The following is a 26288-nucleotide window of genomic DNA, read 5'->3' as shown; positions in this document are numbered from 1 at the left end:
TAATTTCACTGACATGACCTGAGCAAATGTTGACATCAGAAGTTTTGAAACAGTAATCCGACCAAGGAAAAGAAGAAAAGAAATCTCACAGGTCATCCCATTTTTGCATTCTTGTAATGCCAAACAATATGAGGTTGGGAATAGCCATGAGATAAAGGCTCCATTGGAGAAGAGACAATCACCACAAGTTGTGATCTGAAGTGCCTAAAGGACCTCTCACTTCGACCTTGTACTTAGAAGGGGTGGTTGTGAGAAAAAGATCAAGCATGTTGGCTGTATGATTAGGTTTGTTCGGTATTCTTCTAGGTAAATGAACAATCTGTGCAAGGTCATTAGTAATTGCAAAAGCCTCAGCATCTCGACCAGCTGGGTCGTTGTGACTAGAAAACAGAAGCCAGCTGGAGTTGTGAACATTAAAATCACCAAGAAAAATTATCTCACTGTTAGGAAAGTTGGACTGGAGAAAGTCAAATTGCAAAGAGAGGAAGTCAAAGAGCTCCAAGTGATTAGTGGAGTTAGGAGAACGGTAGAGACAACAGATGAATTTGACACAATGAGGTAGAAAGATTTTAAGCCAGAGAAGATCAAAGAGAGGAGATTCCAAATTGCTAAGTCTCTGACAGGGAATATCAGAACGAACATATTTACCACCTTTGAGGCAAAAGGAATCATACAGCAAATAATTTGGGCATCGATTAGAATTGAGACCACGTATATTTGTGAAATGAATTAGGAAGTGCTTGGGAGGTTTAGATCTTTTCGCATATAAGCTTGCTCTATTAGTTTGACAATTCATGGTGTATTCAATAGTAAGAAAAAGTGTGTGGGACATGCTGTATGAAGTAATGAAATTTTTGGATATGGCATACACATGGTAAGAATATACCCAGATCCTTGAAATAAAGGGGCCTCGACAATGCTCCCTGCATACACATTACTCGGACTACCTCCAGTCACTATCTGGCAGAGTAGAGGTAGCAAGATTATACACTAGCTGATCCGGTGTACTAACTAGCGGCTGGCCTGCGAACATCGTTTTTCGAGCTGTACCCTCGAGTGTGCTCAGGAATACTAACACTGGAAAAACTTCGTCTGGTCTGACAGATTCTAGTTCCTATCTCTTCACACTGATGGGATGATCAGAATATGGCAAAAACAACATGTCCATGGACCCACTCTGGCAACTATCAAAATGCAATATATGGTGGCATAATGGTGTGTGTGGGTGGGGGGGGGGATTTTTGCACACTGGGCCCTCGATACTAGTGGAGCAACCTTTGGATGCCACAGGCATACGGGGCTATGAAAGATCAAGTGACATTCAGAAATGTAGTTTTTCTGATTTTAAAGCAAATTTTAACACACATTAAGTGCACTCCGACAAACTATGAGAATCACTGGGTGAGAATAACAGACTACAAGTGAACATCTTGCTGCATGGAAATAAGAATGAGACATGTCTAGACATATGATCTGCTGCAGTGTGCTCATTGTCTCAAGTGCATGTTCATTATGTCTGTACACATTATGTGCTCATGGGCTGATTTGCATATCATAAAGGCTAAAACATAGAGAAATGAACAAAGGGATACAAATATAAAATTTTGGAAGCAACAGAAGACTAGATCCCTCGAAGTTCACCTTTAGGCAGCCTGTTGTTGGTCATTGGAATAAGTTTCCTCCTAAAGTACTTGAGATAAGGAGTCCGACAAAGTTCAATTCAGAAGTGGATAGTTACTTATTTTGAAACGGACAAATTGTGATCAACTCAAGTATTTTCTCCCCTTTTTTTTGTTGATGCAGAATAAGCTAATCCTAGTATCACTTGGCCTGACTAATATTAATACCTCACGAAGGACAAAGCCTACTTAATCTGCCTGAGACAGCTGTCTACAGCCCCAATTAAAGTCTTCCATGTCAGCTTAGTCATCAGTATGTATTGCAGTCTGCCACTCCTTTGGAAATGTCTGGATGATTTTGTTTTTGTTTCCTGTTGGTGACCAGAGGAATTTCTAGAGTCCATTTTGATTGAGGCTGTAGTTAGCCACTCTCAGCAAAGTGGACTAAAAACCTGGCATAACTCACTGGAGGATTCCAGTGAGTTATGCCAGGTTTTTTCATCAGCACAACATGCAAACTGGCTATGAACAAATATTTCTACAGAAAAATACACAATATGGATATGAGCAAAGTGCTCTGGTGGTGTTTAAAATATAATTTGAATTTCAGCCTCAATTAAAGAGATCTTTAAGAATTTCTCCAGTCTCTGAAATTTTTGAACCCAGACTGTCAAATGAGAAACAAGTGGTGAAACCAGTATACTTTCAAAGGACATTTTTTCATAAGAAATATATGTAATATAATGTATATTTAATCCAAGAATCATGAGCAAGAAGTATAAGTTTTGTAATTCAAAGTGCACATTAAAAATAAACAATCTCACATACATATGTCATCTACAATTAGAAAACTACAGGAAAGTTATTTTCTGAATTTATTTACCTGAAGCAATATTCTTCCACTGTATACACTCATTGGAAACATTGTTACACACACCATTGCTGCAATAATAATTGCTGCTACAGTATCTGCTGCATGGTAACTGCTAGCAAAAATATTACATAATTCAATTAGTGAAACTCATTTAAAATTTAAATTTTACATTCTAGTTTTACAAAATAAGAGTAATGTTGTAGCGATCACTTATTCTTCTTAACATAAATTAATTTTTTTAAAATTATTTTGCAAAAAAAATAAAATAATACTTGGAAATATCATTAGAAATATCAAATAAATAATAAAATAACACTTTGAATAACATGTAAGGCTTATTACGAAAATATATCTTGGTAGGCAGGAAAAGAAGAAGAGAAACTCTTCCAATTAGCAGTGGAAGACTTACTCATCAATAAAAGGCAGAAATTGTTCTTTTTGTAATGCTTTTGGTTTCAGCCAAAGACGAACAGCTGAAAAATTTCACTTCCATTACAAACTATTATTCCAAAAAAACCAAGAAAATGAATTGTACCAGTTGGGGTGCCTATAATAAACACCATGACAGCTAGGGTCATGAAGCCTAAGTATACAGTCCATAACTGAATGCAGTCTATAGTGTGTCCCTTTGTTGGATGAAAACCAGAAATTTACTAATGTATCTCTCCTCCTAGGCAAAAATATACATGAATTATTTGTTGAAAGGAAGACATCTGCAGATGATAAATTATTTAATTTAATAATATATCTTGAGTGGAATGCAAATTTCCTTTTCTTTAAGTTTTACCATTTCCTTGTTACAAATGTAGTTCAAGATGCAAGTTTTTATGATTAGTGTATATTTGGGAGGAAGAGTAAAAAACAAGCAACAACGGTTATATGTCAGATTTTTTTCTGAATCATAACTATCACAGTTTACAAAGTACTATAAATGAGGAGACTCTTAACTTGTGGACTGGTAATAAATTTTAGTTTTATTGAAAAATACTAATTTTATTAAACCTTTATTAGCATTAGTAGAGGCACATGATGCAAGAAAGCAAGCTTATGCAGCATCAGCCAAAAAAAAAAAAAAAACCTCTTCCATTTCACCCCTCCGTTCGTTCAAAATACCTGTCCAGCCCAGCCTTAAATTTATTTAGGATATCTAGGATATCAACAAAGGATGAAGTCTTTTCCACTAACCAACTACCCACTGACTAAAGGCAAACTTCTGCACATCTATCCTACATCTGCCTTTCCTCAATTTGAATTTATGCCCTCTCAGGTGATTGTTCTGAGCAAGAGGAAGAATCCCACCAGCATTGAGCATGCTCAAACCATTCAAAGCTTCATATACCTCAATCAGATCACCTCGCAGGTGCCTAGTCTTCAGACACCGTAATTTGCAAAACTTAAGCCTTTCTTCATAAGAGCAACCCTTTGTTCCATTCACTAATCTTGTTGCCTTTCTCTGTACTCGTTCCCACAGCTCTACATCCTTCTTAAAATGAGGCCTCTAGACCTGTATACAGTGCTCAAGGTGTGGCCTGACCATTGCCTTATACAAGGGGATAATCACCTCCTTATCCCTGCTAGAAACATTCCTGTATATCATTGACAAGACACCATGAGCTACTCTTGCTGACCGCCTGCACTGCTCAGAAAAATTCATATCTGCCTGCCTTTTTGTTCTCTACCACTGTCAGTGTAGTACCACAGAGTTGATACATTACTCTGTGGTTACTGCTTCCCATATGTAGTATATATTTGTCTTCCCATATATTTGTCTACGTTAAACTTCATTTTCCACCTCTCAGCCCATCTGCTCAACTTTTCTAGATCCTTTGCAGCAGCGTACTGTCATTAGTGTCCTTAAAAACCCTACCAACCTTCGTATCGTCTGCAAACTTGGACATTAAGCTTGATAAACAATCATCAATATCATTTATAAATACAGAAAACAACAATGGACCCAACACTGAACCCTGAGGGACTTCACTAATAACATTAGTCCACGATGAGCAGTGACCATTGATTACCACTCTCTGTCTTCTCCCACTCAACCATCCCTTTATCCATAGCAGCAATTGCCTCCAATGCCACACGGCTCCAATTTGTTCAGCAGTCTTCCATGTGCAACAATATCAAAAGCCTTTCTAAGATCGAAATATATGATATCAAAGTTATTCCCTGCATCCAGTTCCTTTGTGACCACATCATAGTATCCAATCAAATTGGTCAGGCAAGACTTTCCCTTAACAAAACCATGCTGTGTCCGAGCTATAACTGAAGTCTTGTTCTAGATGATCCTGCAGTGCTTCTTTTACCAGTGCCTCCATTAATTTTCCTGGAACAGAAGTTAAACTAACAGGTCTATAATTACTTGTGTTGCCCTTGGATCCTCCTTTGTGAATTGGGGGTCACATTTGCACATCTCCAGTCCATGGGTACCTCCCCTGAGTCCAAAGAAGCTCTCATAATTATGGCTAAGGGTTTGCTTACTTCCTTTGCTGCCTCCTTTAATATAACTGGATAAATCCCATCCACCCCGGGTGCCTTTTTTATGTTTATCTTTAACAATTTCTCCTCCACTTTCCTCTCAGTTATTACAAAATCATCTAGCTCACTGCCAGAGTTCAATTCACCTCTGGCATTCCCTCCCTAAATAACTCCTCACGTGTGAATGTAGATGCAAAATACTCATTTAGTTTGTTAGCCACCTGAACAGGATCATCAACAGTTGAACCATCAATATCCAGTGGACCAATCTGATTCATCCCTTTCCTTCTAGAGTTTACATAGGTAAAGAACTCTGTTGTTTTTCTTTGCATCCTTTGCCAAAGATTTCTCATAATCTGCCTTTGCCTGCCTAATCTCCTTTGTGACTTGGTTACAGACCAGCTTATATCTATCATAAGTTTCCATGTCACCCATTAATTTATAAGTATCCCATGAATTTTTCTTCTCTGCCATATGTCTTATTAGTTCATCTGACATCCATTTAGGCCTAAACCATGAACACAATATTTCTTAGTTGGTATATAAAGCCTAGTAGTTTCCAAGATTAATTTATAGGCTATAGTGGGACAAGTGGTTCTTAATATATGGTTTTCCTTTAGTAATTATATTTCCACAGTTTAACTATTGTATAATATTTTTCTATCTATCATAAAAAATCATAATTGGCAAAGGCAGGCTTCCTTTTTATTTGTTAAATTTCTCTGAAGAGATATTCATACTCAGAACTGTAAAATAAGCCTAAAATGAAAACCACAGAATATACTTTTATATTTCAGTGACAAAGACTATGGCCTTTTTTCTATAAATTCCTAACCTGTAAATTAAATGATTAAGTTACACAAGTCACCCTTTAAAACTTTAATCATAATGCTTACTTGTGTAGCTTTGAACATAATAGTGTTTCTGATTTAATATTTTTCTAAACACAGAAAAATTACAGTTGTGTAATCACTACATTGTATGTTTCAATTAAAAGGTACCAGGGGTTTGTCCTGATTACTTTTAGTTTTAGGCTATTTGTCTCTGGGCCCTTTTTGAATATTTGAGTTGAAATTTTTGAATTTGTTGTTAAAATTGGACCAAGTATTACTGTTTAGATTTTACAATTATAAATTTATATTGTGTTGCTTTTTTTTCTCAATAGGAATGTAATTGTAGTCTAAAAAATATCATTATTGTACTTCTTAAAAGAGCATAAACTGATGTTATTTGTGAAAGGAAGAGAAAAAAACAAAACAAGAAAAACAACAGTTATATATGATATTTACACATGATAGAGCCTTGCCAATTAATTCAGTCCTGGAGAGAATATGCAAGGCAACAAGAGAAAGCAATACTCTTGATCTGATTATCAGCAGCGACCCTTCATGCATTAAGAAGCTGCAGGTAAAAGACCCACTAGGTGAGAGTGAGCAAAATGTTTTTATGTGGGACTTACTTAAAAATATAAAACAAAAGCAAAGAGAAGGGCTTTTGTTTGAGTAGAATTTTTTAAGCATGGTCTGTGCTCATTAACAGCAAAGAGAGCATTCCTACAGGGATGCTCTCTTTGCTGCTATGATGATGAATTTCTAACAACCAGCTTGCTTAAAAAAAACAAGGATAAGAACATGTGTCTATATATTTATTGTAAGTTTTACTGATTTACAACAATTAGAAATACTAAAACTTCAAACAATAATAAAATATTCATTTTTTTTATTGTAATTTCTATATAGTCAATTGATTCTCGCAAAATGTCTTCATTAACTTTTGCTAGCTCTTGTTGTCATCATCGTTGGCCATTTTAAATCCACTGCAAGATGAAGGCCTCTCCAGCAACTTTCCAGCAACTTTCCAGCTCCTTCTGTTTTGTGTAATAGCCATCCATTTACTACCCAGAAACTCTGGAATTATCTGTCCATCATCGTTGTTGTCTTCTAGGTTTTCTTTTAGCTTCTCTTGTGTACTTTTCTGTTATTTTCTTAGTCCATCTCTCATCATGTCTTTGGGCTATGTGTCCTCCCAAGTCCATTCCAGTTCTTTAGTTTGATAAGAATATCCTTTACTTGAGTTTTCAGCCTAATCCACATGTTTCTTTTCTTATTCAACAGTCTGATTCCTAATATAATTTGTTCCATTCTTTGCTGTGTAGTTTTCAGCTTTTCTTCCATTCTTTTGGCGAGTGCACGAGTTTCACTTCTATAAGTCATTGTGGGGAGTATAAATTGGTTCATTATTTTAAGTTTCAGACAAATTGGGATATTGCTCCTCAGTATGTGGCTATCCGTAGCCGAGTGGGCAGGAGCGGGAGTGCAGTAGCACACGCTCTTTGAGTTGACCGGGGTTCAAGCCCCTGACTGCTGAATACGGTCGATCTGCCAACCCGCACTGGACCAGCATGGCAGATTATGGTCCATTTCCCTCAACATGAATTGTTGAGGAGGCTTCCATCCTGCAGTGGGTTGATAATGGCTGCACTTTACTTTTTTATGTGGCTATATTTCCTGAATACTATCCATTCAAAAATTATTCTTCTCTTGACTTCAGCCATTTATCATTATTACAGCTAATGACTTGTCCAAGATAAGTATATGAATTCACCTTTACAATTTTTGTTCCATCAATGATTATCTTCCCCAGGGGCTCACATCTGGGGAGTATGGGCTTGGCACACCCATACTCACCAGATGTGAGTGTGGGTGTGCTGGACATCATCATTCTTCTCTTTCTTTGGTGATTCCTTTCTACTTTCTCTCTCTCTCTCTCTCTCTCAGGGTAATTTGGGAATTTTTTTTTTGGCTGGTGCAGCATAAGCCTCAGGCTTCCTTGCATCATATGGCTAATAATAATAATAATATCCCTTCCTGTGGCATACTTGTTCATCATTACTTTTGTTCTAACCATATTCATCTAGAGTCCGAAATCCTTACTACCTCCCCATAATTGATTAAGATTTTCCTCTAATTCTTTGGGTTCATGGCTTATGATCACAATGTCAACTGCAAATCGTAAATGATTTAGGTACTTTCCATTCACACTGACTCCTTTCTGCGACCAGTCCAACTTCTGAAAGCTTCCTCAAGAGCAGCAGTAAACACCTTTGGATATATTGTGTCTTCTTGTCGAACTCCTTTCTCAATTTTAAATCTGCTACTGTCTTTGTCTAGTCCAGGGGTCAACAAACTTTTTTCACGACGGGCCAGATAACCGAGAGATTGACGAGCGCAGGCCGTATAATCATTTTGTTCAATGTGTACAATTCAGTAAATACAACAAAAATGAAGACAACGAATATATTTATTTACCAATACACAAAATATGCAAAAATAAAGAATATACAATAATACCCCAAAGTTACGCGATAGGTGGATCCGACGAAAATCGCTTAAGTTGAATTCGCGTAAGTCGGGGTACAACTTTGCATATAAATACATATAAATTTTGTTTAATTGGGACCAAGGACTAACAAAAACACTAGTTTAAAAGAAAAATATTTAATAAAATTGCAGTTATTTATACATATTAATACAAATTATGTATTAAAAAAAAATAAATGAGTTACGTAAAAAAGTTATTTCGATGTCGATGGCTTCATAAAATCTAACAAATTCGTCTGACAACAGCGCCTTCTTTTTTTCACGCAGAATTTATTCGTAGCAAGCTAATAATTTTTTATTCCTTGCTGTGTAGCTATAACACGTTCTTCGTTGGAGTCTGTTTTCTAAAATTTTTAAGCCCTTTTCAAGTGAGCTGAGACCTTCTGTCAAGCTTGCAATTGTCATGTGCTTTTCTGGTGGAACTGGGTCTGAAGTGTCGGATAATTCAGTGATGTTTTGCTCACACATCTCTACGAGCTCATTCATTGTCAGCTCCTCACTATGTGAATCCAACAGCTCGTTGACATCATCACCATTGACTTCCAAATCTAATTGACTGGCAAGATTAACAACTTCTTCTATCATATGAGCGACATGATCAGTTTCTGGCATTGTTTTCGTCCCATTTTTGAAAAAAAAATGGACAAAGTTTCTTCCAGACACCATTCAATGTTTTTTTGTGAATTTCATCCCAAGATTCTTCAATGATTCTTACGGCATCTAAAACATTGAATTGTTTCCAAAAGTCTTTAACAGATATCTCACTATTTTGTCTCATAGCTTCATTGAGACGTGCAAACGAACGCCTCGTGTAGTAGGCCTTGAATATTTTGATGACTCCCTGGTCCATCGGTTGAAGCAAGCTGGTTGTGTTTGGAGGCAAAAACACAACTTTCACACGTGGGTCGAAATTAATTAGGGTGGCAGGAGGGTGACCGGATGCATTGTTAATAAGAAGGATCAATTTAAATGGAATCTGTTGAGACTTGCAATAACGTTCGACTTCGGGTATGAAGAGGTGACCAAACCAGTCCTCAAAAACGGAAGCTGTCACCCAAGCTTTATGATTTGACTTCCAAATCACTGGTACGCTAATTTTAGATATATCTTTTAAAACTCTTGGGTTTTCGGAGAGATAAATTAAGAGAGGTTTTAACTTGCGGTCACCAGCTGCATTCCTGCCGACCATCATTGTCAAATTGGTCTTTGGAAACCTTAAAGCCTGGAAAGTTTTTTTATTCGTGGAAACGATGTAATTTCCGACAAAAGTTGAGCACAAATTCGAATGCACACATATAAATATGACAGTTGGAATGCAAATTCTTGTATATGTGTGCAGCTCATGCGGCAGCAAAGTTGAATTTTGTTCATCTTTTGCTCTCACTCTCCGCCATCACACTGTATATCGATAGCATATGAAAAACGACCTTGAAGATAGTGGGTGGCAGTGTTGCCAAACAAAAAAATCAAGAACTGCGTAACTCCGAGTTTGCATAAGTCAGGGTATTACTGTATAGAAAAATAAAGATAACAAATATATTTATTTATCAAAAACTTATCAAGGAAGGCGACATTAGGAATAAGATAAGCAGAAAAGATTAAAGTGATTTATGGAACTGGCGTTTAGCTTTTAAAATATCATCAATGTTTGCTTTTGAACTGCTACACCCAACAAAGAGAATTGCCTTTAAATTACAAATAATTACAATATATTTTAGAAATTTTGATCATTGTAGCACAGTGTGGGGCGTGGTGGGGCGGGGCGGGCCGGGCCGGGCCGGATGAACAGACTACGCAGGCCAGATATGGCCTGGGGGCCATAGTTTGGTGACCCCTGGTTTAGTGTAATAAAGCAGGTAGCGTTCTCGTATGTTTTCTTCAAAATCATAATGTATGGGATGTCTATGACTTGTCTTTCCAGTGCCAGAAACATTGCCTTATGCTATATGGAGTCAAATCCCTTTTCACAATCCACAAATGCCAGGCAAAATGGCATTTTATATTAATTTGCTTTCTCCATTAACTGTGATATTACGTGAAGCTGATCAATAATTGAGAATCCTGTCCTAAAGCCAGCTTGCTCTTTCAGTTGATTCTCATCAAGTATTCTTTCTAATATATTAGTAATGACCCTTGTGAACAGCTTCTACATGCGGAACAAGCTAAATGGTCTATAATTTCCAATGTCTGATTTATCTCCTTTCTTATGCAGCAAAATTATGATTGCATTATTCCACTCCTTAGGCATCACACCTTTCCTAATGTATTTTGTGAAGAGTCTTGCCAGTTTTTGTATCGTGTCTCTTCCTCCTAATTTTAACAACTCTACAGTAACTTCGTCTTTAACTGACGCTTTTTGATTCTTCATTTTCTTCATTTCATGCATGTTCTACCCCATCAGGGAGGATATCGGATATGTCATATGTGTTGCTAATTTGTGATCCATCTTCCCCACTGCTGGCATCATTCCCTTGCTCCTTATGTAATACTTTATAGTAGTCGTCTGCTATTTATAAGTATACCATCACTATTCTTCAAATTCAGTATCATTTGTCTTTCTGTATGACTGCTGATTGAAGTCCTTTTTTTTCACTTATTGCTGGTTCTCCTTTTTTTGTATTCAATTTTCTTATTTCTTCTCTGAGTCTCTTTCTAATGGCTTTATGATTTATTACATAACTCAGTATACTTAATTTTGTCCTTCTCAGTGTTTATATTGCTCTTCATTTGTCATATTTGGTTCATCATGACAAGTGTTTCTTGACTAATTTTTTCTTCTTTGGATTTCTTTTTTACCTATAGGTTTCTTCAGCTTTATCACTTTCAGAAAGTTGTTATATTCATTGTTGATATCAAGGTCTGCAGAAGCTCAAACTTGTTCCTAAGCCAGTATTAGCACTGAAGAGGCATATGATGCAAGAAAGCAAGCTTATACAGCATCAGCCAAAAAAAAAAAAAAAAAACCTCCCCATTTCACCCATCCATTTGCTCTAAAAATGTTTGTCCAGTTCTTCCTTAAATTTACAATTTATTTAAGCTATCATCTTCCACAATGACAAATGGAAGTTTGTTCCAGCTGGCTAAAGGCAAATTTCCACACATATATTCTACAACTGTCTTTCCTCAATTTGAATTTATGCCCCCTCAGGTTCAGCAATTTGCAGAACTTAAGCCTTTCTTGGTAAGAGGACCCGTTCATTCCCCTCAACGACCTTGTTGCCCTTCTCTGTAGTCATTCTAGCAACTCTGCATCCTTCCTAAAATAAGGCCTCTAGGCCTGTACACAGTACTCAAGTTGTGGCCTGACCATTGCCTTATAGAAAGGAATAATCACCTTATTGCTACTAGCAAAATTCTTGTATATCACTGACAAGACTCTATGATCTGCTTTGGCAGCCTATCTGCACTGCTCAGAAAACTTCATATCTGAGTGCACAATTACCCCCAAGTCTTTTTTCATTTTCTACCACCATGAGTGTAATACCATACAGTTGGTATATTTCTCTGTGGTTACTCGTACCCATATGCAGTACTTTGCATTTGTCAAACTTCACTTTCCACTTCTCAGCTGAACTGCCCGACTTTTCTAGATCCCGTTGCAGTAACATACTGTCATTAAAAACCCTGCCAATCTTTGTATCATCTGCAAACGTGGGCACTAAGCCTGACATATACCTTCATCAATATCATTGAAAAATATACAAAACAACAATGGGCACAACACCGAACCCTGGGGGGACTCCACTAATAACGTTAGTCCATGAAGAGCAGTGTCTGTTGATTACCACTCTCTGTCTACTCCCACTCAACCATTCTTTTATCCATTGTAGCAACTTGATGCCATATCCATTTTACCCTTAATGCCATACTGCTCCAATTTGTACAACAATTTCCATGTGCAACAGTATCAAAAGCTTTCCTAAAATCCAAGTATATGATATGAAAATTAATTTTTTCCTCCAGTTCCTTTGTGACCACATCATACTATCCAATCAAATTGGTGAGACAAGACTTCCCCTTAACAAACCCATGCTGTGTCTGAATTATTACTGCAGTCAGTCCATGAAGAGCAGTGTCTGTTGATTACCACTCTCTGTCTACTCCCACTCAACCATTCTTTTATCCATTGTAGCAACTTGATGCCATATCCATTTTACCCTTAATGCCATACTGCTCCAATTTGTACAGTAGTCTTCCATGTGCAACAGTATCAAAAGCTTTCCTAAAATCCAAGTATATGATATGAAAATTAATTTTTTCCTCCAGTTCCTTTGTGACCACATCATACTATCCAATCAAATTGGTGAGACAAGACTTCCCCTTAACAAACCCATGCTGTCTCTGAATTATTACTGCAATCTTGTCTAGATGATTCTGCAATGCTTCTTTAACCAGTGACTCCATTATTTTCCCTGGAACAGAAGTTAAACTAACAGGTCTGTAATTACTCGTGTCACCCTTCGATCCCCTTTGTGAACTGGGGATACATTTGCACATCTTCAGTCTGTGGAGACCTCCCCTGAGTCCAAGGATGCCCTCACAAGTATGACAAAGGCTTGCTTACTTCCTTTGCTGCCTCCTTTAATATAACTGGATAGATCTCATCCACCTCAGGTGCCTTTCCTTATGTTTAACTTCAACAATTTCTCCTCCACATTGTCCTCAGTTATTACAAAATCATTTAGCTCCATGCTAGAGTTTGGTAGACTTCTGGCCTCCACTTCCCTACAGAATTACTTATGTGTGAATGTAGATGCAAAATACTCATTCAATTTATCAGCTACCTGAGCAGGATCATCAACAGTCGAACCATCGATATCAATTATGGTTGTTATTCAACCATGATTTGACAAATGGAGTTGCATCCCAATCACCTAACTCTTTTCCCATCTTTTCAATAAATTTATCAATAAATTTATTTCAATATATTTATCATCAATAAACTCTTTTCAATAAATTTATCAATAAATTTATTTCAATATATTTATCATCAATAAACTCTTTTCAATAAATTTATCATCATTAAATCCGATATGTGATCTATTGTGAACTATTTATTCATTTCGAGGATGAACTATTTTTCATCCTTGAAATGAATAAATAGTTCACAATCCAATGTGTGAACTGTTTCTCATCCTCGTACAAATTATGTTCATTAAACTGGAACCTCTTTCAGCTTCAGCACTACTGACTGCAATAGTGCTAACTATCTTTTTAGCTTTTTGAATACTTGCAGGGATTGAAACATTTTTTTATTCTACGTTATTATCTACAAAATCCCAAAAATTGTTCAAATCAATTTTATATTTTAAAATTTCACTTAATGGTACAATTTCGTTTTCACCAGCTATCCATGGTGAAGTTAGCTGGCCATGGATAGCTGGTGAAAAAATAGTTCAACTATTTTTTCACCATATACTTGGCCATAAGGCCAAGTAGATAGTTCTAATAAATCGAAATAATTTAAAATGTTTTCATCATTTCTATCTGACAAAAGGCAAATTCATGTGTTGAGTTAAATTTTTTAGTAATGTATTCCTAGGAAGAGCACAGAATTTATTATTTTTATTAAATGGAATATCTTTAAACTTATCTGATTTAATCAAATCTTCAACTTCAGATTCATGTTTTCCAGTACCAACCTTTAAATTTTCCAAAGCTCTTATTGTGTGTTTGATTAATTTTGCGCTTTCTGATTGTTAGTTGATCTTGACTGAAGGTGCAGTTGAAAGTAATGAAAATTCTTCAACGATGTCTATCACTAAAGCAAGGTCTTGCAAAAAATTATTGTGAGCCAGACCAGAATAAGAAGAAGAACTTGAAAAATGCATGTATAATGCAGGATATTTAAATGCATGTATAATGCAGTACTGGGACCACATAGTGATAATTTCAATTTCAAGTTCTTTAGCTACAGTTTCTAGCTCAGTTAGATTTTTATTAGATTTAAATAACACACCCCGGCTGGATTTTCTATTTCACCATATACAAACTTATTGCCCAAATGCCACTAGCCATTTGGATTGAAGTGCTTGCCACCCTACAGTTTATAGCCATTGTCAGTTTAACAATTGGCTTGCAAAAATTCTTGAAAATTTAATGACTGGCTCACACAAGCCAGTGCAAGCCAGCTCCAGCACACCACTGGATTAGACAATTAAATAGAAGGGATACAAAAATATTTGATAATGCTATAGGGACAATGTTAAGCGAGTTTAAAAACTGCCAACCTTGAGGGGTGGGATACCAGAATAATACATTAACAGTAGCCAAAGACAGAATATACTTGAATTCCTTCTCATACTGTTTCTATTGGAACATGCAGAGGCCTGGAACACATGATGTCAGAGATTTCAAGATTTCATAGAACAAGCAAATACATGGGTTGTGTTAAGGTTGCCAAGTTACAGTAAAAACAGTTGTGTGTACAATAATGCTAGGGGCATAAATAATTTTGATGAATTTGAAGGTAAGGTCATCAAATTCAGACATTGTGGGGGTTATCAGAAGCATGTCACTCATACATAAAGGATTCAGAATATGAATATAGGGAGTACAATATGTACAGAAAGGACAGGACAGGACAGGCCAGGCCAGGAGGGAGAAGGGAAGTTATGCTCTTGGTTAAGAAACACATAAAAGCAGTGTATCCAGTGAACACGAGTGGAAAGTGCCATGTTCAGTCAGTCTGGTGTGACATAAGCATTGGGGGGAAGGAAAGAGTAGAAATGTGTTATAGGCTAATGATTGTGATTGGTAATGAAGAACTGCACAGATATACAGAGTGCTTCAAAAGTGATGGTCAATAATTTAAAGGGGAACTGTACAGACTACAATATGCAAAAAAAGCCTAGTAAATGTGGGTCTTTATGTGAATTGTTTTCGAAATATTGCACATTTCTACACTGGTGTGCAAAATTTAAGGACTAGTCAGGTTTTCACTTGTAGCTTCTCACAGAGTGGCCTGCATATGGGAAAAGCATACCAAAGGAACCTCATGAGGTACAGAAATGATGAAGAAAACAACACTGACACAACAACGGAAACAAAACAGTACAGAGGGAATTTATTGAAAAATGGCAACGTAGCACTGGCTGCCATGATACAGATGTACCACTGCCAAAGATGTAACAAAGGGAAGAGGTGGTCCTCAGTAGGAGATATGGCCACTCCTAATGTCGATGCGGGCTTTGCACTGCCTGTCCATACTTAGAACAATAAGTTCTTGCGATAACATCATCCATTCCTCTGTCAGCGGCATCTTCAGCTGTTGAACATTTTCTGGTGACTGTGGACGTGCCGCTAGGCGTCTCTCCAGAGCATCCCATATGTGTTTGATGGGATTTAGATCGGGGGGGAACTTGGAGGCCAATCCATACGAACAATGTCCTCACTTTCCAAAAGCATATCAACAGCTCCAGTGCAGTGGGGTGTGGCATTATCATCTATAAACATGAACTTAGGGTCAATGGTACCTCGAAACAGATGCACATGGGAAAGGATTACCTCAGTACAGTAGCGTGCACCGATTACAGTACTGCCTTTCAGTATCTGGAGTTGTGTACATCCATCCAAGGTAAAGACCTCCCCAGACAAGGACACCTTGACCACCATATCGATCCCTTTCAGTGATGTTTGGGGGGTGATACCATGTGCCAACCTCTCACCAGATTAGCTGACATCCAGAATTGCTGCTGAGACTGAATCTACTCTCATCAGTAAATAGTATCTTAAGTAAAGATTTTGTGGTGTAACCTTTAGAAATAGTGTTTGTCCTTAAGTTTTGCACACCAGTGTAGTACTTGTCAAAGGATAGTCAACATGGAAAGAGGTTACAGCAACAAAGAGTATGCAGACATGCACTTCATGTATGGTAAAGCCAACGGCAGTGCACTCGAGGCTGCACATTTGTACCAAGAAGCATTTATTTCCTTGCTGAAGGCAGCCCAACAGGCACACATTCATCAGGGTACATCAACGCTTTAGAGAACATGGGGTATGAGCAGATAGGCCCAGAAGCATAACACCCGATGTGAGGAAAGGGTGTTAGAAAGAACATCCTGTAATGCCGACGGGGCTAGCCAGGTGGGTAAAGCACCTGCCTGGCAACCCAAATGTCGTGGGTTTGAATCCCGCTTTGGGCTTGGATCAGTGTAAAATGCAAAAACTTTGGGAGGTGCATTATGGCTACAGAAGCCGATGTGCCAACAACTAACAAAAAAAAAAAAAAAAACCATCCTGTAACATGTAACATCTGTAAAATCCTGTAATCCTGTGGTGTAGAAACCAAAAATTAAAAATGTATTATCTTATGTTTAATAAAACCACTGTTAGCAAAGTATTCACAGCTTTTTGCTAAACTAGTGCTCCCATAGTCAATGGTGGATCTTAATAGAAAATGTGCATTATCTCGAAAATGGTTCATTTGCGGCCCAATGTTCACTGGGACTTTTTTGCTTATTTTAGTTTGTACTTTTCACCTTTAAATTATTGACCATCATTTTTGAAACACCCTGTATAGGGTGGGCCAGTAAATCAGAATGTGTTATAATGGGAGACTTTTAACTTTCCAGATAATGACTGGACATTTTGGGTTGGTCACTCACACAGTAACAACTTTGTGGATTTAGTGGATGATTGTTTTCTACACTAGCATGTTAGAGGGGCAATAAGAGAAAGAAATATTCTCGATCTAATTATCAGCAGTGACTCTTCGTGCATTAATAAGCAGCAGGTAAAAGACCCACTAGATAAGAATAATCCCAATGTTTTGTTTGATGTCGGATTTACTTAAAGATTTAACTACTGCCAAGGGCAAAGAGAAGGATTTTTGTTTTGTAAAAGTGACTACAATAGTCTCAGACAATTTTTATATTCTATACAGCAGGATCAACTAATGAAATTTCCAAATTCTAAATGGGAAGATTTCAGGGATACAACTGTAAAAACTACTAGGTTTTTTAAATCGACTAAGTGATACTTTTGAAAGCTTAGACTGAACATGAGAAGAACTAATGAGACATGTGGCAGAGAATAAAAATGCATGAAGTGTATATAAATTATCAGATGATACAGATGACTACAGCAGATATAAACTAGTTTGCAATCAGGTCACAAAGGAGGTTAGACATTCTAAGGCAAGTTACAAGAAGTCTCTGGCAAAGAATGCAAAGAAAAACAGCAAAGACTTTTTTACTTATATAAACACAAGAAGAGAGGGGATAAATCATATTGGTCTACTAGATATGAATGGCTTAATTGTTAATAATCCTGTTCAGATTGTTGTTGAAAAAGTGAGTAGGTATTTTGCATCTACACTCACACGAGGAATTTTTTAAGAATTTGGGTGACAGGTAGCTGAATGATTCTGTGATAACTGAGAGACAAGTGGAAGACAAATTGTTGAACCTAAATGAAAAAAGGCACCTGGGGTGGATGGGATCTATCCAATCATATTAAGGGAGGGAGCAAAAGAGATAATGATCATTATGATTATGAGAATATCCTTGGATTCCTGTGGACTGGAGATGTGCAAATGTATCCCCAATTTATAAAGGGTATCCAAGGGTGAAATGAGTAATTACAGCCCTGTTAGCTTGACTTCCGTTCCTAGGAAAATAATGAAATCACTGGCTACAGAAGTCAATGCAGGACCATCTAAATATGAATGCAGTTAAATGTTAGTTACTGCATGGATTTGTGATGGAGTAATTTGTCTGACCAATCTGACCAATTTGATTGGACACAGTAACAAAGCAACTGGATGTCAAAAAATAATTTTTGGCATCATATACTTCAATTTCAGAAAGGCTTTTGATACTGCTGCATATAAAAGATGGCTATAGAAATTGGAGCAGAGTTGCATTAAAGATAAGGTTACTGCCACTTAATGGGCACTGCTCTTCTTGGAGTAATATTATTAGCAAAGTCCCCCAAGGTTCAGTGCTGGGCCCATTGTTGTTTTCTATACTTATTAATGACACTGTTGAAGGCATATCAGGCTTAATGTATAAGTCTGCAGACAATATGAAGGTTGACATATAGTAATCACAGTTATCATGGTATGCTACTGTAACAAGATTTAGAAAAATTAGGCAGATGGACTGAGAAATGGTAATTGAAGTTTAATATTGTAAAATTTAAGGTACTTCATATGGGGAGCAGCAATCCCAGATTAATGTACCAGCTATGTCGTACCACACTCAGGCAGTGGAGAATGAAAAAGACCTGGAAGTAACTGTACAGTCAGATATGAAGTTCTCTGAACAGTGCAGACAGGCTTCTGGACAGCTCATGGAGTTCTGACAATTATATACAGAAATTTTTCCAGCAGGGATAAGCAAGCGATTATCCCTTTGTATAAGGCAATGGTTAGGCCACATCTTGAATATTGCATTCAGGTCTGGAAATCTCATTTTAGGAAGGATGTGGATCCTTCCTCTTGCTCAGACTACACACATGGAGGAGTATAAATTTAAACTGAGTAAGGATGGTTGCAGGGTAGATGTGCAAAAATTAGCCTTAAGCCTGTTGGTGAATGGCTGTTGGAACAAACTCCCATCTGGCGTTGTGGAGGTGGATAGTTTGAATAAATTCAAGGAAGAACTAGACAAACTGTTAGATGGGATGAACAAGTGATATGGGAAGTGGTTTTTTTTTTTTTTTTTGGCTGATGCTGTAAGACGAATACTATTTGCTTTTCAGTATGCAAGTTAGAGCTGTGTAGAATAGCTGTCTGTATGAGGACAATTATGTGTTCTCTCTCCTTCAGCAAACGGTGACAAAAGAAATAATATTTAAATGAGTTATTAAAAAAAAAAAGAAGGAATTTTGGAGTTGAAGGAAGAAATTTCACAAAATAGTACTTTGACAAAAAACATAACATGTAATAATAAATTCAGTGCTAGAAAAGAAATAAAGATGGTAAATGAATATTTACCCCCATTTTTTGGTGATTTGGTGCTTTTTTTTTTTTTTTTTTTTTGTTCTTAACCCTAGAATGGTAATGTGCATAAATCTGATCTGCAGTTCACAAAACAACAGAACAGCCAAAGGTATCTCTCCTACCCTCTGACACTGTCTTGGAGTAAAAGGTCTAGTTACTGACTGCAGATTTTGATATTGTGGTCTATGATATACAAATTATAGTCTGTAAGGTACTTATGCTTATTTTAAGTATCAATACTATTACCAGCAGGTTTTAAAATTCATGTAGGGCATCACAAGGAACTACGCTTGTATGGTAGCAACGTCAGGCTGAAAAACAGATCCCAGACCTAAAGTTAGCTATCAAAAATGCACTAGGAGTCAAAGTTCCATTTCAGACTTTGTCTAGAACAAACCACCATCATCTGAATATGCTTTAATCGTGTGATTTTGTTTGCTTTTAAGTCTATTAAGATCAATATCAGTAAAGCTTAAGAGTGCTGTATGGCTTCCACTGCTACTATTTCCAAACAATAAAGAAAAGTGTCTTCTTTATTTTGTGGAAACAGAAAATAAAATAAAGAAAATAATAGCAACAGTAGTTCAAAGAATTTTAATCTGATACAAAAAAGCAGATAACACATATATTTTAGAATGTTCTGCATTGTTTACAGCAAAGAATGGAACAGCATATCAAATGATAATTTAAATGCTATAGCAGTGTAGTTTCAAAAGCAAGTGTACAAACTACAATATACAGTAGTTTATACACGTTACAGTAAAAAGAGTGAACATGCAATTTCGCTGTAAGTTGTGGTTCAAAGTTCCATCAATTATTAATTCTCATTTGTCCATATGAAATAACAAAATACCTTGCAGTACAGTATTTTATATAAACTAATTGTACCCAGCGTAACATATGCCATCTTTCTGATTATGGCATAGATAGTTTAATCTAGATTCTTCATTCTTCAGCATTCTTGTTTAGCAGTCACCTGTGGGATACATGCATATGTCTCTATTTGCAGGTGGTTCCGTCTTCTCCAACAAATATTGCAGCAACCTTTGGATGTAGATGCATTATACTGTCTCTTATCTAAGTCTGGGTCTTCTCTAAATGCCATGCGCAGATTCATTGTTGGATTGGCCTGAGTTATTCGATGCATTTGTTTATATGACTCAGCAAATGGGTTAACTTGTCGCAGAATCTCATCCAATTGTTGCATTACTTCAGCCATACACCCTTGGTTTGATTTGTTTTTCAAGCTGTTTTGTTGTTGCTTCAGCAGAATCGAAAATATAGTTGCCCATATCCTGACTTATTTGCCTCATTTGGATATAGTCAGTGGTGAGCTGTGAATATTTTAACAATGGGCTCGCACTTTTGCCAAGTTTTTGATGTGAAACATCCTTTTGGAGGGGGGGTACCTACCGAGTAAATCTCATCGGTCACGGAAGTGACGTCACCTGCGGTGTCTGCCAGAGGTGCTTCCCACGCTCAGACAACTAGTCTGTGTGGGACATTCACTAGTAGTATGATTAGATTAGAGCGCATGACGCATTTTTCATGACCAGTATGATATCTCGAGTTCTGTTTGGAATTTTTGAATAGTATGACGTCACAACCATGTGACATCATATGGTGACGCAAAGGATGTTTTACATAAAACCATCTACCACTCGTGCTTGGCACATGCTCGACTTTTTTTATTATTTTTTTCACAACTAGGGAAATATAATGGATACATTTGTTTTCATGATATAATTTTAATACTGTGAATAAAAAATAACAAAAATATTTCCCATATTACAAATAACGAATTATCACAAAACATTCTAGAATATAAAAACAAATATTACATAAAAAACAAACTGTTCTAGAAAAGGCACATAAGAATCACAGATTACATGAGAAAAATATTGCACAAATATTCAAGAAAATTTTCTTTTAAAAATTGCCATATGAAATTTACTTCTTTATTAATATTGACATAACGATCCGGATCAAATTGAAGCAATGGTTTTCCATTTAGATGTATGGTCATCATAATCTGCAATGTGTTTAATTTTCAATATTATTTGTTCATTTATTCATTCATTCATTTACACGATATTATTCATTACGCTGAAAGCTCGCTCAGTTTCAGCACTGCTAATCGCAATGGTTTCAAAGATATTTCTGGCTTTCTTAATTGTAAAGGGAATTTCACTCGATTTTAAAAATAAACTGTCTTCGACAAAATCTCTAAAATCATTAATTCTTTTCAGAAAACAAATTTCTTATTCCGTTTTCAGTCTTGCTACCGAGACGAAAGTTCTTTTAAATTCCACGATTTCCGGTAGAATATGTTTAAAATTTCTTTCACTGGAATCATTATTTTCTTTATTTAATTTAAAATCACCCTGTTCCATTAATAACTTATCCTTTAAGGATAAAACAATGCATTTAATAACTTGTCACGAGGTAATTTTACTGTTCTTACTTTCGATTTTGATTCCTTCAAATTCTTTCCACTTCAACATACTCTCAATTTTAGCTTCATATTTTCCTTCAGATTTTTCAAATAGCAATAGCATTGATAGTTCGAATAATTAATTTATCTGCTTTTGCCATAGTGAATCTGTAAAGCTTCTGAAATGTAAAAGAGCTCCTGCAGGATGTCGATCATTAGTGCTAAATGGTTAAGAAATTCCAGATTTAAAAGTCGCTTTAACAATCCCAAATAAAAATAAATTTCCTGTTTATTCTCCATACCATCAGAGAAGTTCACAAGGTAGAGAGAACACAAGAAACAGCAATCAAGGTGCTTGAACCAGAGTCACTCAAGGCACGTGTGACTTATGCACTCGCGCACCTGACCACTGGGCTACGGCGGCATCTGATCCAAAATGTTTGCACGATGCAGGATAATTCCCTTAACCCGCAATTACCATTCGCAAACTACAAGCTGCTCTTTGTAGCCCGAACACATGACCGATCTTTGTAGTTTCCACATCAAGTTCTTTAGCAATCATCCTTAATTCGTGCTATTTTTTTGGAGATTGGTAATACAGTTTTTTTTTTTTTTTAATTATTGCCTGTATGCCATTATATTTTAGAACATTTTCTACGCAGTGAAAGGCTCAACAAAGTTTCAAAATCTGTCAACATTTCATCTTCTTAAAGTTTATATAATATCCTAGTTTCCTCAATCCTCCCCCCCCACGTTGCTACTGTCACTAGTTCTTTGAATACTGTGCAAAATATCGGAATCATTCAGATATTCAGCTACTGTGAACATGTAAACATAGACAGGAGAAATTTACTGGAAGGCATGGATCACTCACTTCTCCGAAAAACATATGCCCGTTTGTCGGAATAAAGAGGAACCACAACACAGGTTGACCAGAGGTCAACCTGTGTTGTGGTTGTGCTGTGTTGTGTGTTGTGTTAATCCTCTGACTGGCTATGGAAAGCATATTGACTAGCGCAACTTCTCGGAATGTGACTGCATAAGTTTTACGGACACCACTAACGTTGTGGAACGGTAATCCCTTTCACCCTTAATTCGCCACTTTCTAATTACCTAAAGGCCAGAGGTGAGAACAATGCATACAAAAATGTCTCTCCTAATCTGTTCGTTACATGGAAATAATTTTCGTTCTGCAGACACTACTGTATTTTGAATGTAATTACCAAGGGGAATTTAAAAAAATTCAGTATAAAGAAGTTGGTTAAACAGAGATCTGACTGTAATTAAATCAAAAACGAAGCAATTTTAAAATACATAACCAATCGATTGCGCCATTAAAATGCTGGGAATGGGACTCCGTTCGCCCCACCATAGTTTCGGCTCTGGATACTCAATAATTGTGCATTTAGAATTTCATTTGTAAAATAAATGATCGTCTCAACAATGGTCTCGCAAATTTTAAAAAAAAAAATAACAATGGGCTCTCGCGAGCCCACTATAGCTCACCACTGGATATAGTGCTGAGACCAAATGGTAAATCTGGCTGTGTATTCTAAAACAGTATGGACCATTTCCAGGCAGTAATTTAATCAGAGATTAAATTACTGCCTGGAAATGTTCGAGCCCATGACTACCAATTACGGAGGATGCGGAAAGGTCGGGGAATGACCACTGCATATCCCTAGAGCAATATGGCCTTAGTTGCTAATGCTCCTAAAAGCCAAATAACAAACAACTCGGATTTCTATACAAGATCACATATTCCTATTCAGGATTATCCTTACTTCTAACCTCTCCTGGCATATTTCTTTCTCTGCATCAAAAAATGGGTTTTCTTTTTTACCCTTGGTATTACTTTTCCTCTATGTGGCTACTGACTACATAAATACTTGAAACTGTTCTACTATGGAATACTGTTCCAAATCTATAGAAGGGTGGTACCCCAAAAATCTGTCAATAGTCCGCAGACTATGAAAAGGGGGGGGGGGGCAGTCAGATTAATTAATGACCTTTCTCTTACAAATACTCTCCACCCTCTGTCACACTAATGTTCAGTTCCTGCATGCCTTTTGTACAGATATTTCCATGAACAGCATTCTTCTGAATTGGCATCTGTAATTTTGCTACTCTTTTCCAAGCCAGTCCCAAACACATTCTTCAACTAGTCAACATCTGTTCACTGTCCAAAAACAAAAAGTCAAGACAAGCCACCAGAACCACCAAAATCATATAGGCCGATTATTTTTTTTCCTATCCTTGCTAAACTTCTTAAAAGACTCTTTCACTACATAACTGATATTCACTATGCTAATGCTATTCTCCCTTCTTCCAAAGAATATGGATTTAAACCAGGTTCCTCTACAGAAGATGCCATCCATCAACTTATCTCCAAGGCAACCATGGAAAAATATTTTCTTGCCATGGCTGTTGACTTCACCGGAGCTTTGACCTGCTGGTGGCCTAGCGTTCTCCATCAACTCCAACAGGCCACAATCCCACTCAATCTGTATAGCAGTGTAAAATCATATTATTTTAACCAAAGAGCTGCCATTTCTCTTCAGCTAAGTTCCAGAAGGTCACCAGATTTGTCACATAGGTTATCCTCAAGACTCCATTCTGGGACCCTTTTTTTTGGTCTATTGTTTTAGAAAAATTGCTTAACATGGACCTTGGGCATTTGTCTTTCGCCAAAGGCCTCAGAACTGGTGAAAGATTTCACCAATGCAGAGGCCTTGGTGAAAGATTTGGTTCTCATCCTCTACAGATTAGTCCATCGGCCTAATCTATGCAGATATTAGAGTGGTCCTCAAAGCTTCTGCTAATTTTGCCCCCAGCAAACTTCAATACTGGGCCACCACACGCAAGTTGGTCATCTCTGGTGAAAAGTCTAACTGTATCCTTCTGAAAGGCTCCCTCAGTTTCAAGTGGCCTCTGGTCATCAAGGTTGATAGGACCTCAATTAAATTGGTGTTGGAACTAAAATATCTAGGAATCATTCTGGATGTGAAATTGATCTTCTATCCTCATCTCATCTACTTGACCTCTTAAAATTAAGAAATACATTGCCATGATAGCCTGAGAAATACATTGCCATGATAATCTGCTGCAAGGACTAGGGACTCAATTGCAGGGCCTTGACTATGACCTACAGTGCCATCTTTCTACTAATTGTCTGCTGTTTTGGAGCTAGTGTTTGGTGAGTTTGCACTACACTGGTGTGCAAGAGGAGAAAACTTGACTCCATACATCAGTCAATATTACTTTAAATGACAAGGGCATTCTGTACTCACAAGACTTGGAGGGCATACCTATCCTCCAAGTCTAGGCTTCTCTCTCTATCTGGAGATTATCAGATGAGGGCTTTACCATCTCAATAAGAGCATTCCTGTGGATGTTACGGTAATTGCACTTGATACTGCCAATGACCAAAGGTAGAACAGCAGAAGTAAAGAATCACCAATGTCATCCACAATCAATGGCAGACCTTTTGGGATGAATCCATAAAAGGGGTTATTACAAAGAAGTTCCTTCTTCTGACAGGACACGGTCCTTTCACTCATAAACTGACCAGCTTAGGTGTCACCAATAATCCTCTTTGTCACTGCAGTCCCCCCCCACAACAAGGCTGGGAGTATAATGTATATAACTGCCCAATCTACAAGGATTATAGACTCAGACTCTTCTTAATCATAACTGATATTCCAACCAACTATGAGCATCTTTTTGTTCTAGTGGAACACTATTACTATGTCTTTGCAATCTTCACTTAAGCAGTTTTTGAGTGACAAAGAACAACAAACAGAAAGAAACATGATTCTGCAGAAGCTCCCTAAGTAGACATGTTACTCGATTAGTGCTACCAGCTCTATGAACATTTCTTGCCATCTACAATGACACTGGACTCCTCCAATGTGGGATTTTTCCACCATAGAACAATACACCTTATGGCAATCACATAGGGATCTCTTCTCTTTATGATTTTTTTTTCTTTCTTTCTTTCTTTCTTTTTTTTTTTTTTTTTTTACCTTCATAATATCCTAGCCTATCCTAATTTGCCTTCATAATAGCCTAGTCAGGGGTGAACATCCTGTTGTGACCTTTCCCCCCTCATTCTGACCCAACTTTCTTGACCATTACCATTACACTCTCTCTCTCCTTTTTTAACCCTCCCTTTGAAGCTCAGGTGACCCCACCCCTGGGTTGGGCTAGTCAGAGTATCTTGGACTCCCTGACCTCCCTCCCGATGCTATGGATGGTAACTGGAGCTCAGCAGTTCTCCAAAGGCCCCTAGGCTAAGAGACCAGAAGAATAACAGAACCCAACAGCGCACATGCGCACACACTTTCTCTGGCCTTTACAGGGAACTGCACTGCAGCACAAGTATACATCCCGTGGAGTTATGGGAAACCACTTGACCCTCAACATTATGTCCAACTCCAAACTTACAGAACATTAACTTTTCTTCTTAATTATTCATCTGTTCTATTTCTATTCTTGGGAACAGCTTCCCGTGAATGTATTTTCTAAAAATTAATCAACATAAATTCAAGTTTAA

General features: G+C 37.2%; 1 protein-coding gene across 2 annotated transcripts in view; it reads right to left on the bottom strand.

The window, feature by feature from the left end:
- Positions 1-26288, bottom strand: part of LOC150088625 (zinc transporter 6-like) — a 222268-nt gene that overhangs the window by 59647 nt on the left and 136333 nt on the right. For both annotated transcript variants that reach the window (XM_090370825.1, XM_090370826.1), the window contains exon 11: positions 2503-2605. In XM_090370825.1, the coding sequence (XP_090226951.1) occupies positions 2503-2605 (103 nt within the window). The remainder of the gene's footprint in view (positions 1-2502; positions 2606-26288) is intronic.

Source organism: Mastigoproctus giganteus, chromosome 3, assembly GCF_048544385.1.
Source record: "Mastigoproctus giganteus isolate SK-2022 chromosome 3, ASM4854438v1, whole genome shotgun sequence".
Classification (NCBI taxonomy): domain Eukaryota; kingdom Metazoa; phylum Arthropoda; class Arachnida; order Uropygi; family Thelyphonidae; genus Mastigoproctus; species Mastigoproctus giganteus.
The sequence above is the reverse complement of the archived record's forward strand: the minus strand, read 5'-3'. Positions and strand labels throughout refer to the sequence as shown.